Source organism: Apteryx rowi, unplaced genomic scaffold (genome assembly GCF_003343035.1).
Source record: "Apteryx rowi isolate R43461 unplaced genomic scaffold, aptRow1 scaffold_18, whole genome shotgun sequence".
NCBI classification, from domain to species: Eukaryota; Metazoa; Chordata; class Aves; order Apterygiformes; family Apterygidae; genus Apteryx; species Apteryx rowi.
In genome coordinates, this window is record NW_020448085.1 from 946,145 (window position 1) to 960,499 (window position 14,355).

Below are 14,355 nucleotides of genomic sequence, written 5' to 3' on the forward strand. Positions count from 1 at the left end.
TAGCTTCCCACCATTCCCAGGAATGTATCCACTGGCATTGATCTCACTCAGCCTAAGAGTGCTCTAGACACACCCTACAGCATTCAAAGAGCTTAACACTCTTCTCCACAAAACCCTTACAAGATTCATTAAGCAAGACAACCTCAAAGAGTGTAGCCCTTTATGGGAAAAGCACAGCCAGCATTTCCCAAATCAGAAGTATTACGTTTTACAAGTGGAGTCACAAGCCCTACAGATTCAATTGTTAAAGAGAAACCATAAACCAAGTGCAATCAAGCAGGGTCAGAAACTGAGATGCAGGAAAGGCTGTTTTAGGCAATTATATAATTAGTGGTCACTTCCAGACAAGAACACAGCCCAGCTTACCACTTAAGTCTTCTCACCAAACCATCTGTTCAGTAGCTGTTAAGCTCATGTAATTGGAGGAAAGTTGTCTTTAAAGCTGACAGAATAAATGAGACTATCTAATGCGTACTTGGTAAAGAGAAGTAGCCGAAATACTTAGCAGTAGTTCCTATGAGAACTTTCAAGCCCTGTTATCTTCTGTATTCAGTATGCAGTCTACCCCAACCCATAAAAAAGAAACGATAGTACTTTATTAAAATACTAAATTTTATTTTTTCCACGTACACTTAGTCTCCCCACCATTTCCATTTGTCTGACCACCACCACCACCATGCCTTATCAAAACATTCCATACATACTTAAAATGAAGCTGAGGGTGGAGTCCCGTCTTTAAAAACTAAACAGGCATTTTGGACAACACATTCTTGGCAAGGTAATCTGGATGACATTTATCAGACACTGTAGGGAAAGCTCTTTCAGCATTTGTAAAAAGGACAGCCAAATAATGGTTACAGAAATAAGACTGCAGATTTTAATGAACTGTTTAAACTGTTTTCTTTTCTTACAGAGTCTGTCTCCACTGCCAGAGAGCTTGAATGACCTGGAAGTGTACACAAAAAGTTAGAAATTGAAATCTAGTTTTCTAATTATTTTCAGTTTACTATCCCCATTTACTCCACAAAATATTGACATTAAGTTACAACAAAAAAATGCATTCTTCAGAGAAAATGAAGTTGAAAGCAACATTAGGTCCTTCTGTTAGGAGACTGTTATTCACAGTAAGTCACAATAATAAGAATTCAGTGAAGGTAAGTGAGAGGATGGGTGTGGACCAGCTAGGCAAATATTGGCTGAACTCTGCCTACCCTGGCTAATGTCAGACCAACTCCAGTAGCTGAGGCTAGCTGCTTTTAAACATTCTTTCAAGAACCTATCAATTTGTCTATCAGACAAGTTTATTCTGAACCACTGAAGGAAGCAGGAAAGCATAAGGAATTCTGTCACTGGAAGAAAGTTTTAACTTAGAGGAATTTTGATAGGGAAATCTAAGACATACTTTAACCTAGTACATGTTGAGTAATAACTAATTCAGAAACTTGCTTCCTGATACCACCTTTTGGCTTGCCCTCTTACAAGAGTTCAGTTGACTTTGGGAGAAAAAGAAGCAAGAAAGCCATAATTTCAATTGCAAAACAGTTCCCCCTCCCAGACACCCTCCCCAACAAAAGAAGGCTGAACAGCAGACTAGCCTAAGTGGCCAAATTCAGCAGCAAGGAAAACCACAGCTCATTTCCTTAGCCAACATGGTGCCAAAAGGAAAATTCTGTGGGTTTAGTAAGCAAGAGATAATTTACCAACCATATAAAAGCTGGAAAAATGTAATAAAATATTAGCTTTCTCATCTTAGCCAACTAAACCCTTAAAACCGTTCCCATTTATTTAATTTGAAGTATTGTTTGTGGTTTGTAACCCTTTGAAATAGTCTAAAGCTTGTAAAGACTAAGAAGTGGAAAAGAATCCCTACATTAGGTTATAAGCATTTTTTGGATTTTATCAAGCTCCAATAAATTCAGTTACCTTCTGGTCCTCCGTCCTGAAACAATTCTTAACATAGTTGGCAAATTTGGGTTCCAGCTTAGGAAGGGAAGAACCCTATTTTGAAAAAAGCAAACTTTAGTGTATGCAGGCCATTAAATGACTCCAATAAAATAACATATGAAGCTTAAACACTTTGCAACACAAGTGGAATTTTACTGGACTCACCTTGCAACATCCAGTCTGCTATCAAACCATTTTAAACATCTTTCACTACAATATGCAGATATTTACCACAGCAGTGAGGGCCTACACACTGAAACGGCTTTACAAGCAACTCTGCACATGCTCAAAAACACAATAGCAAGCATTTATCACTTAACCTTGTTTGTAGTCAACATACATATGCTATTCAGTTAAACTAGCACTAATTATGTATTTATGGCTTTCCTACCATGGTACGTAGCTTCAGACATGCTTGTCCTTTGGAAGCAGGTTTTTTCTGCTTCAGCTTTCTAAAGAAAAATTTAACTAATCTGCCACTCATGGCCCCCTATTTTAAGGCTCATTTTGGTACATCAGTTCTATAAATTCATGAGCCATTCCACACATGCGCTCACATACATCTGAAAATGTCTTTGCACATACTCAAGTGCACAAAGTGCATTCCATAACTCATGGATCTAGGTTGATCTTTTTACATGTCTCCCCTTTTTCCAGTCAAAATAATATGAAATCACCTTAAGGGACACTGACTTTCACATGCCACATGAGAAATTTTTATTATTTTTCAGTTACAACAATTGAAATTATCTAGCCTATAATTATAGAACACACTTTGCTGCTGTTCAGCACATTGCAGAAGGGACTTTTATGTTCAATGAAAACAAAGATACATTAGGAATATCTGAAACCAAAGTACACAACAATCAAAAAAGCTTGGATTTTGACAATGTCTTATTCCTTGAATCTGACAAGTACTGATGCTTTTCCATTAGCTTGTAGATACCAACTTAAGTTTGCTACATAATACAGGAGTTCCATTTTAATATTATCACACTTTCTCTAGCGATTCACACAAGCCATTTTTAAGCTGTTAACTTGCAGGCTGTCAGCTAAAACAGCTATTGTATATGGCAATGCACAAGCATTTTGCCTTACCAAGACAGTCTAGCACTATCTTGGAAAACACTAAATTAAGCTGTCTGCTTCTACAGATTTGTGCTTACACAGCACTTCCCAGTAAAAACAGTTTTCAGCAACCAAAAAGTGTACCCTACTGAAGCCACTTGCCAATTCTTATTATCCAGTCTGTATGCTGCATTATTCCCTCCACAGGGACATCTCTGCCTACTGCAAACAGCTAAGCCACTTTTGCTTACAATGCAGAGGCAACACTAATCACTGTTCCTGTATGAGTCATGCAAAACCACCGCTAGCATCCACTTGTTCCAAGAGGTTAGTTTGACCTAGTAGAATGATACCATCCATCACTGTCAGGTTCACAATTTAGGGATATGCAATTTGATCCTGATGAAGTATATCACAGATCCACTATATATCCTTAGAGCCATTCTGCCATATTTTGCCTTCATAGGACAGAATTGTCTTGAAATATTAAGAAACAAAGCACAAGACAATCCTAATTCTTTAGGTGACTTAATTGCCAGTATAAGGAGGAAACAGGCATCTGAGGCTGAATTCAAAACCCAGAGCTCCTCATAAAATTGCCAATGCAGGCTTTACATTTATCCAAAAATAAGTCTCCAACAAGGAATCTGATTCAGTCACCAGAATTCCTTCGAATCACCAATGAGCATCTGATCTACAAGCAGAGTCTTGAATTAGTAAAAAAAATTCCAAAGTGCATGTAGTGTCAATGCCAGCTCCTCATTATCAGTTGTTCTGCAGCACAGGTGTGCCTCTACTGAACTGCACCCCTAGTTAACACACAGGTATCCAAACCTGGCTAATGGGGAAAGAATTACTACTACCTCTACACTCTACTACCAACCAGCCCATACAGAGAGCATTTTTACTAAAATGTAATTTTTGACACTTAAGCAGTAGCTAATGTATAGTAGCTAATAACACAACCTTGAAATGCCAGTTAAAGCTGACAGCACTCAAAAGACAAGAGGTCATTATCTGACCTTCAAAAGATGGAACATCCATTGAAGGGAGACTGAATTAACCTCAAATCTCCATCTCCAGTTCAGAAGGTAACTGCTTTTAAGACTTAATTGATTCATGAATGGATATCACAAGCACCTATCTCCCCCTTCTGGAAATTACAGAGCCTTACAAGTTTCCAAACTTGCATACTCCTTTTAGACCAATCAATTCCAGGTATGAAAAGAACCCTGCTTTAGTCTAGTTGCCTAAAATAAAGTGTGTATACTAGTTAGACACCTCTAGAATAAACACTACACCCAAGGCTGCTGGTTTTGTTGTTGCTTTTTTTTTTAAACACAGTAGAAACAGCTTAAAAAAAATTAAGTTGGTAATCACCACTACTAGAGAAAAAACCTTAAGAGAAAGTTCATGGGAAAATGTGTGCAACTTGAAGCCCACATATACCCAGGAACATCAGCACAGCAGCTCCCACTAGGGTGTTAACTCTTGACCCTTTTGTTGGTTTCTCATGAACACAGTGGCTTCCATTTGTCCCAGAGTTTGTATTTCTAAGTTTCAACACTGATATAGCATTAATAGGACAGCAGTGACATGCAACCATTTCTTAATAACATCCAATACTTCTGATCCGCAAAGTAAAAAAAAACATATATCAAAACTGACCAATCTGAAGTTCCAAAAAAAACCTCACCTTATCTACGGACGCCTGCATTTTTGCTTTAATCTCCTCTAATGACAGTGGGACTTTTGGTGTTTTGGGAGTTAGAGATTTCTCCTTCTTGGAATCTGGAGTCTGCAACAATTATACATTTTGTTAGAAACTTTCATATACATAAAGCTGCTTAGTATGCAAGATCAAGTTTTCTAGAAAAAAGAATCTTAAAACCTAGCAGAATTTATACCTAATACAGGAACAAGCTATTACACAAATACATCAGATACTTTTCAAAGTCATAGAAGTTAAAGTTGTGCTCCCAAGACAGCCCTTATGAAAGACAAGGTCAAGAACACAATATTTAAGTTTGGAATTAGTAAATATGGTTAGCATAGTGAGTATCTTATGTTCCTGGGCAGATGTTTACCCAGCTCTTTCCCAAAGACAAATGAAACTGAAAATAGCACAAACCAGTCATTTAGAGTGTGTTCCACAACTGCAGCCACATTAGGCCAGCCATGCTTTAAAAAGGCATAAATCTGCACTGCTTTTGAGATGATATCCTCCCATCCATCCCAAACTAATTTCTGTTTGCAACCTTTATGTGTGTTAATCTACATGCAGCAAGGGAAAGCCGCATAAGGAAGCTTGGCCCAGCTACAAAGAAGTTCAACATTAAAATTGTTAAGTTCTCAGATCACTTTCCTGAACTGCATCATCATAAAGGCACAAAACTAGCAGTGCTGGGACAAGGCAGGTAGCAGGAAACATAACTAGAAGCAAGGATCGGACTCCCTTGTCAGTGGCAGTCTTCTATCATACTACAGTGAGAGTTTGATCAACATCCTCTTGTCCTAGCAACTATGCAAAAAATATGAAGACTAGCAGTTTAAACAATGGGATCACAAATGATCACCAGGGACAGCATCGCTGATATAACTACAACAGCCAAGATTTAATACAGGGAGTACTACCAAAGAGCATCACAGGAGAACATTAAGCAATGACATGACAGCATTCCAATCATGCTTTCTACTCATATTCAAAAAACTAACTTAACAGTAACTTTAAATAACGTACTAACCATTATGCAAGATATTCCACACAGGAATTAACATTAGGTTTACTCATTTGCATTCACTCACTTTTGATTTAGATGCTGGTGTGGACGGCTTAGAGTCTTTTCCATTTTGCTTTGCTTTCTGCATATTTTTTCCTGAAGATTCACGGACAGGCTGAAAATAAAGCACTTAAGTTCACTTTCCATTAAAAAAAACCCACTGTTACCAATGAGAAGTTCATTAACATAATACATATTTGTCACCAGGTCTTCAGTATTATTTAACCTGGAACAAAGCAGCATAAACCAATGTGTCTATTATTTAATCAAAAAGCATGTATGCTACAAGAGCTCAAATGACTTTTCTAATTCTAGCTGGCATTGCAAGTTCAAGATCTGACAGTGCTAGTTATTTGAAAGATCATAACCTTTACTTCCTCTTAGCATTTCCTGCAGAAGTAGTCTGGCAAACGCATGCACAATGCCATATGCATATTCAAGAATTGGATTCTTGCATTCCTATATAAATCAAAGGAGTATTTCATTCAACCGCACTGTGTTTGAATACATGGTGAGAGATCTGCAGTTGGCGTTAATATCTTTAACAGGTCTTAAAGCTGTTGCGCACTTTGACCTGCAGAAATGCATCAGGACAGAACAGCCTTTAGTGGAATACAACATTAAGTGTTCATTTCCAGACAGGAGATACGTAAATATAAATTGAAGCCAATGTAACCAAGTTTAAGAGATTAGTCACAACCTCCTTTATCTCTGCAGTTGCCAGACTGTCTTAGTTTATTTTACCACCAGATGGCACTCAAGGACTGATGCGATTTCATATTGGCTGCCTGAAGTGAACCTTTTCCAAGAGACTCGCATATGAAAGTCTTTTTCAATGGAAGTTACAATACAAAGATTCATTGACAGGGAAAGCACAGTCAACACATCTTACTTATCAGAACAGGATGTTGCTTACTGTCCAACATCCAAACATGAAACCATACCAGTCTGTCTACTGCACATGCATATACCCAGGTGGTAAAGGACCACCCAGCTGCCCCTGCTTTGTACTGAAGTAAATGCAATCTCAATGCATACACACACTGAAGTGTTCTAATGTCCTATTACGATTTCCTTTATATAAACTAAGCCAGATCAAAAGCACCCCATTCACAGATTCCAAGTAGCAGTGCTTATAGTCATTATCATTATTAATACAAAGAACCATCTGCCTGATTACTGTCTCCCCTTACACAATCTCAAGATATCCAGCCCACTATTAAAAACAAACCACTGCACAGAGCTTGAGAGTTCAGCTAGTTTCCACACTGCAATAAACTCAGGAGTTCAAACCTAAACCTGTATCTCACTTTTGCAAACTCAGCCCCCCCACCCAGAGGTCTTACCTTAAAGATCACTCTCAAGCAATTCAACAATTAGAGGTGCTAGCACTTACTCCTCCTGCCTGGATAAACTGAGCTACAGGTAGTAAGTCTACCCACTGATATCACTACCTTTCAAGTTCATTAAACAGGCTTTTTAACTCTTCATAGGTCAAACGAAGGATGTCAACAATGACATCTAAGTTCAAATGTTAAATATACAGGCCACTTACTTTCTTTATTGGCGTTTTCAGTTCTTCCTCATCTTCATCCAAGTCATCCTCATCACTATAATTAAAAGGTAGTCATTCACCATAGCTCAAGATTTATAGGCATAGACAATTACCTTATTCACCAAGAATTCATCTTACTTTTTCAATAAAAATTCTTACTAGTGAAGGAAGCAAGTAAGCTTTCAACTCTACCTTCTAGATTGTTTTAATACATGGGAAGCTAATTATAGGTCAAATCCCCCTACTGACTAGCAAAGTAGTAAAACTCGTTCCCTTCCACTTTAATACCGAAAGCATGCATCTTCGGATTTGAAATAAGCTAAAGATTCCAAATGCAGTGATACAAACAGAACTACTACTAAAGAAGGAATTCTAAATTTATTTGAAGTTACTGAACTACATGAAACTAAGTCTTCTAACCCAATGTGAGATATTTGAAAAACACTCATTTTTTAAAGTTACAATTTAGTTTATAGCATGGAGATAAGTTTGAGCTAATTCTGCACTTTTGCAGCTAAGGAATTTCCTGGCATAATATCCAGTTACGGCATACATAATTCATGTCCTGAAACAATTAGCCCTGCAATGGCATTTCAAAACACACCATTAAATCAAAAACACATACTCATCATCATCATCGTCATCTTCATCATCATCGTCATCATCTTCTGACAATTTTGCTTTTTTCTAATAAAAAGAAATCAAGTCTGGTAAGTGTCAATACCACTTTGTTGATACACAGTAACCTTGACCCAAAATAATTTGCAGCATAAATACAAGATAGTCTCGATACAGCTAAAATCAAAAATTACACAATTTAGTGGTCACCACTGTTGTATAAATTTGTCCAATTTAACTTTATTTCCTCTGCCCTTTGAACAAAGGCCAAATTAACACTTGATCAGTTAACACTGACAAATACACAAGAAGGGACTGTGGCTTGGCATATCTGAAGTTACAGGAAAGCCAGGTAAGACATACCACCTCTGCATACACCCAGAAGCCTAGAAAAATAAGTTTGTCAATACTAAGATTTCGCCTGGTGTAAAAAAGCCACATTTACCTGCTTCTACAACTAAAGCTAACACTAAAGAGACACTAATCTAACACAGATCAGACTGTATACACACAAATATTCTAATGTTTTCCAAAATATGAGCCTGAAAGATAGATAGCTGGGATCCACCCCATGTTATCAGTAAGTACTGCGCTCCACAGTTAGGGTCCACCAACAGCTACCAAGTCAACAGCTCCCAACCCACTTGCACAGCGCTCTGAGCAAATGAACCTTTCTCCTTCTACTGCAGTGCTTCAATCAGCACTCGTACCCTAGTCACAAGTAGCTATCAAAATCTGCACACATTCAGTCACTGCAGTGGACAAAGCTTCCACCACCACTGCTGTTATGAGACAGCTTTCCACAATAAAAGTAGGTTTCCATTTTTGTATCAGCCCCCTTAGCAGAGCTTTGGAAGCTATCTGCACTCAAGAACTACATTTGTATAACTTGGGTCTTGGCAAGACCCAAGTACAGAATAATCTTTCCCCACAGAGGTGAATAAACCCTCTTACATCTAAATCACTGCAAGCCATGTAACTGCTTACTCCTAAGCAGCATTAATACCAAACCAATCTAAAAGAAAAATGCAGACAAGCCGATTAAAAAAAGTATACCTGTGGTGTTTTAGCTCCTCCTCCACTTGCTGGTCTCTTTGTTGAAGTGTTCACAATTTTTGTATCATCTTCCTCATCATCTGACTCTGGTTCTTCCTCTAATGCTGGTAAAATGAAAAGAATGTACCAAAAATTCACTTAATGGTAGTGAAAACAAGATACTAGTAAAGATACTAGTAAGGGACAGACAACATAAGAGTATCACCCAGAGCTGAAAAGGTAAGGTCCCCCAAACTGCTAGAATTCAAGCATGCAAAAGTCTCCTATTAGCAATTTAACCACTGAGGTCAGGTGGTTTTCCAGCTGACTTTATGCACACGCTACAAAACCTAAATCCACAATGGATGAATAACCACCCATATGCTGCCTGTAACATCCGTCTTGGAAAAGAAGCCATGGAAAGACAAGAACCAAATTTTCTCCATTTTAAAGGAGATGTGCTTAAGAACCTCTAGACAGAAAATGCCATTTCAAAAGCAACTCTACATACAGATAAAGAATCTAGTCCTGGCTTTAGCCTTTAGAACAAAATCAGAAATATTTCACAGGCTGTCTTCTCAAACCCCAACTGATGAAGTAAAAGGCTCATAGCTGGGGAGATTAACACCCATTTTTAAGGAGAGAAATTAGAACTAGAAATTAGAAGGCTGACAAAGTCCCCTTCCTCCTATAAAACAAGGGACAATAAAGAATATGCAAGTATTTCTTTGAACTTGCTTGCCCTCCAGGTATCTCATGTCCCTCACAACAGGCAATTAAAGATTCAGAAGACCAATATCAGAGAAGGCATTGCTCATGTTACTGGATACATCATTTAAGAAGTTCTGTTCATGCTGACAGGTAGTGAGATCGCAAGGTGCTGCCCCCACAGGGTTCCAGACACTAGCGTGGGACATTTCCAACACTGACACCTTAAGCATGCCAAATGGTGTTCTACCAGCTGTAATATGCATATTTATTCTAGGGACATTGAAAAGGTGTTTTACTTTGAAAAACAGTAAATAGACTAATACATACCTACAAGATGCTGACCACTGACATAAACAGGCCCTGAACCACATTTCAACCTCAAGACCACTGGTGGTGTAATCTCAAAGCCACCTAATGAAACCTGAGGAAAAAAGCATTGTAATTTATTAACATATTAAGGGCAAGGGGTGCTTAACAACCCATTCAAATGAGACCAAGAGCACCAACATTTGGAGATTCCAGGGCTAATGCAATTACAACAAGCTTCAGACTAACAGAATATTCCAGAAATGTTTATGGAGTCCATTCAGGCTTATCAAAAAGTCACAATAGTGATCTACTACAATCTCATGGCATATTATAATATGCCGGACCAACCTAGGTTTCTACACATCCTAGTAGCAATGCAATTTGAACAATATCCACTGTACCTTATACTTCCATTGAGTCAAACCTGGAAATTCTTTAGTTACATTCCTGATGGCAGGAATGAATGCTAGGGTGACCTTAATTCAAGGGAAAGTGGCAGTCATCTTTACAATCTCTTGAGAGCTTGGGATCCAAGAATGGAACTAGATTTTCTCATATCAGGCTCAAAGCAAGCAACACATGCTAGAGATGCATCCGCTTGCAAATGCATATATTTGTATACACAGATGACATGTATAATATATACCATCCCTAAAAAAGCATAACTTGAACCAAAGTTCCAGATTGTCTCCAATGACTACTAAAATAGGTCAACCGAGTTCAAAAAATGTATTTGTATCCAGCTCTTACTTGCATTTGCTACCCCTGCCAATACTGACATGTGTCTGAACACACTGACAAGCAGTTTCAACACAATTTAGTCAACTGCAAGCTTTTCTAACCTGTTTTTCCTGACCTGAGACCCAATTTGTACTAGACTTTTTCAAGTACATGTCCTTACCGTAGGCTGCACTGACATCTTCAGCGATGCCAGTATTACTTTAATAGGGTTGCCTTCATAGTCCAGTGCTTCTGCTTCTACGACATGTAACTCATCTTTGGCTCCAGCCCCCAAAGTAACCTGCAAAGTAAGCAACAGAGCACATTGAGACTCTTCTCAAATATTCTGAAGTCTTTTAAAACACACGCACTGCTCTGCACCTCTTAAGGTGGAAGTCTGTATTTCTGGCTGCTAATAGTTCAACTACACCCCCCTCCCAAGCCAATATTCCCTTTCCCATAACACTGGCATTTAAGAGATTTCACTTAGACATTTCAGTACACTACTCCATCAGAACAAAGTAGACAATTTTCTACTGGCTTATTGCATTGAAGTGGGTCAGTGACAAGTCCAAGCAGCACCAGAGCTGCCCCAAGGGAAGCAGCACAGATACATGGCTAGAGGAAGGGAAACAACTGCCATCACTACTACAGTGCCATAATTTAAGCCTGAGCCTTCTGTGGTAAGTGACAAAAAGTCATGCACTTCACGAGATCCAAAAATCCTAGCTGCAGGGAGGAAAGCGAGTGACAGACATGAGGCAGGCCTGAAATTCCAGTTCTGTAAAGCACTGGCATCTGAGTCAGGGTTACATGTGAGATCTGAAGACCAAGAATTCTGTTCTTAAAGTACTAGTTATTCCTGAGACAAGTAAACAAGGTTCACTGTTTCCTTTTCAAAGGTCCCTGAAAGGAAATTTCCCCACTCTCCATGGGAGATCTGGGTGTAAACACTTCAGGCAGACAGCAGCATAGATATCAAGTTTCCATTCTCTGCCTAAGGGCTGTGTTTTAAGCAAGCTTTAATGATCTGGACAAGGCATACCCAACTGCTCACTGAGAAAGAGGATATAGGATTTCCTACTCTTAGCAAGTTTTGTTACTGCAAATTGAAAGTTAAATTGCTACTCTTATCTCTCAAATGGGTCAGCAACAATACATTTAGCTCCTGGAACTACCCACCAGGGCAAGACTTCCACCTAAGAGCACTTCCCCTCACCTCCCAGTTACTCCTGTCACTCACACCACATCTTGAGCAATACGTACTATTTATTTATTAACAACCAATGCAGAGTGTCTAGCAAGTATCCATTCATGTGCTTTAACTTTTATACTGAAGGTGAGCACCATATTAGCAACAAGCAGGTAATGAAATGGAGACCATCCCCTCTGTTTGCAGCTGTCATTGTTTAAGATCAGGCATTTGAGAAAACCCTCACATGCCACTTTCTACCTCTACATGCATCAATCCTCCTCCTCTTTCACTTTTATCCCCCTTTTTTTTAATCTCTTTTCTGCATCTCATACCAAGCCCCCTGCCACACTTGAATCTTAACTGACATATGCCAGTTAGCATCTTTATTCACCTAGTTTTATCAGGTTCACAGAGCATAGTCACCAAGTATTCACTAGCTTCATATTTGATCTTCCAAAAACTCCTTGCTCTGCTTGCCAAGGCAATTTTTCTTTGTTTCTAGCAATGTCATTCAACCTCCAAGCCTTTCAGATATTCCGTCTGTCATGTTATTTCAACCTTCTTGTCTCTCCTACAAATTATGCTCCTTTAAGAGGCAGTTTTCTGCATTAGACCTCCCCCCCCCGCAACCTTAAAAACTAAGTACTAGTGCTATAGGTCCATCAATTTGTCTCACCCCCCATGAAGAGGTCACAGCAATCAGAGGAGATGGTGTAGGTAATTTTCCAAAACCAGGAACTTTGGATAAAACCACACAACTCAAGCATCATTCAGTGGCTCATTTCATGTGCACTACAAACATGCAGATATGAGAACAATCCACATGAACTTGCCCTATCCATACTTTAATATGTTCTTGCCTCAAGAGAAATTCTAAAAGGCCACTAATTAAGTATAAAGTAGTCATTGTCAAGCCTGGATTGTGTTTTTTTATAAAATGCAAGGACTCTATAAACATGGTTCACAAAATACCATAATATTTGAATTAATGCCATAAGTATGTATTACTTTGAATGAGTTTTAACTTGGACAGCCATTATTATCCTGGACTCCTGTAGGAAGCAATCCAGAGTTCTAAAACTCACTTATTTAGAAGTACCATCAGGGCATCTCTCTACATTTAAATAAATGTGCTATTAAATGCTAGACTAAAGTACACAGACATGACAATATTTAAATCTCTTGCCTGCGAAATTGTGTCATGTTATGTTTGTGCTAACCAAAACAGAAGTCACATGCTTAGTCCAGAGCACAGAAATGCAGTGTCTTTCTTGCTGGGACAGCAGAAAGAACTAAGGACATATTTAAAACCCTCAACGCACAGATCTTGATTTCTAGGAGTACCCTGTTCAGCAAGCAGCTGCTCTGTCAGATGAAAAGTCTGAATGAAAGATGGTGTTTCCTGTAACATCCTTAAGAGGCCAACACTACTAAAAATGAATCAGAACATAAGTCTTCCCCCCCCAACTTAGATGCAATATTAGCTGCTTATAGGGCAAAGAGCATTGGAATTATAATGCTGAGAGAACATATGAAAAAGTCTTCAAAATAAAGTCTCCCCAGTCTGCACCCATCTGTGAATAACACAAATCCAATCCCACCTTGTGCTCCTGCAGCATCTAAATCATTGCGTTAAAGATAACAGAAGATATATGTCTGTCTTATTTCTTTTAGTAAACTTTTATTGAGCTATTACGAATTCATTTTTTTACATTTTTTTTAAACCTTGTGTCACTTGCTATAAGCCATGAAACAACAATGGAGAATTTTCCAGGTAAAATGGGACGTTCAGTTCCTAGTAAGAAGAGCTAATTGACACAAAACACTTGGAAATGCCAGCAGAAGGAACAGATGTTAAGGGAATAAATTTCCACATCACAAAAGCTCACTTCTCATAATGTAGCATATCAGTACTTAAAAAACAAATTTAAAACTTGCAACTTAAAAACAAATAGTACTTGCCGTTCTCAAAGACAATTGATGTTCATTTTCTTCATCATCTACTTTGAACTGATACTCCTTGTCTGCTTTAAGCTCACAGCCTGTGAAAAGATCACTAAGTTGTAAGCAAACTATTGTATTTAGGAACAAGTATTTGCTAGCCACTTGTTACTTTGAAGCTTAATGCTTTCTGCTTTATGGCGCTGCACTGGCGTCGAAAACCAACCGCATTCCATGCACACAAGGAGACTTAAGAGAAATGCGTGGGGAAGGGAAAACCCCAGGCAAGTCCCCGGCCCACCGCCTACCGTGCAGCTCCTGCCCACAGCGTCAGCCATTACGCTTCATTCAAGCCCATCCGCTATGAAAACAGCAACCTCCAGCGCCCTGCGCGCTGCCCGTGCGGCCGCCGGCGATTTGCCGCGTACGGAGAGGCGCGGGGCCGGCGGGCCGGGAGCCCCCGGGGCCGGGAGCCGGCG

General features: G+C 39.0%; 1 protein-coding gene across 1 annotated transcript in view; it reads right to left on the minus strand.

Annotated features, from left to right (window-relative positions):
• Window positions 1-591: 591 nt before the first annotated feature.
• The window catches only part of NPM1 (nucleophosmin 1), a 23,073-nt gene continuing 9,309 nt past the window's right edge, over window positions 592-14,355 (minus strand). Inside the window, exons 3-12 of the mRNA XM_026061305.1 lie at window positions 13,898-13,991; window positions 10,922-11,041; window positions 10,039-10,132; window positions 9,022-9,125; window positions 7,969-8,034; window positions 7,348-7,395; window positions 5,818-5,907; window positions 4,709-4,810; window positions 1,924-1,998; window positions 592-946 (exon numbers count right to left, since the gene is read on the minus strand). Of these exons, the coding sequence (XP_025917090.1) occupies window positions 908-946; window positions 1,924-1,998; window positions 4,709-4,810; window positions 5,818-5,907; window positions 7,348-7,395; window positions 7,969-8,034; window positions 9,022-9,125; window positions 10,039-10,132; window positions 10,922-11,041; window positions 13,898-13,991 (832 nt within the window). The 3' untranslated portion in view covers window positions 592-907. The remainder of the gene's footprint in view (window positions 947-1,923; window positions 1,999-4,708; window positions 4,811-5,817; window positions 5,908-7,347; window positions 7,396-7,968; window positions 8,035-9,021; window positions 9,126-10,038; window positions 10,133-10,921; window positions 11,042-13,897; window positions 13,992-14,355) is intronic.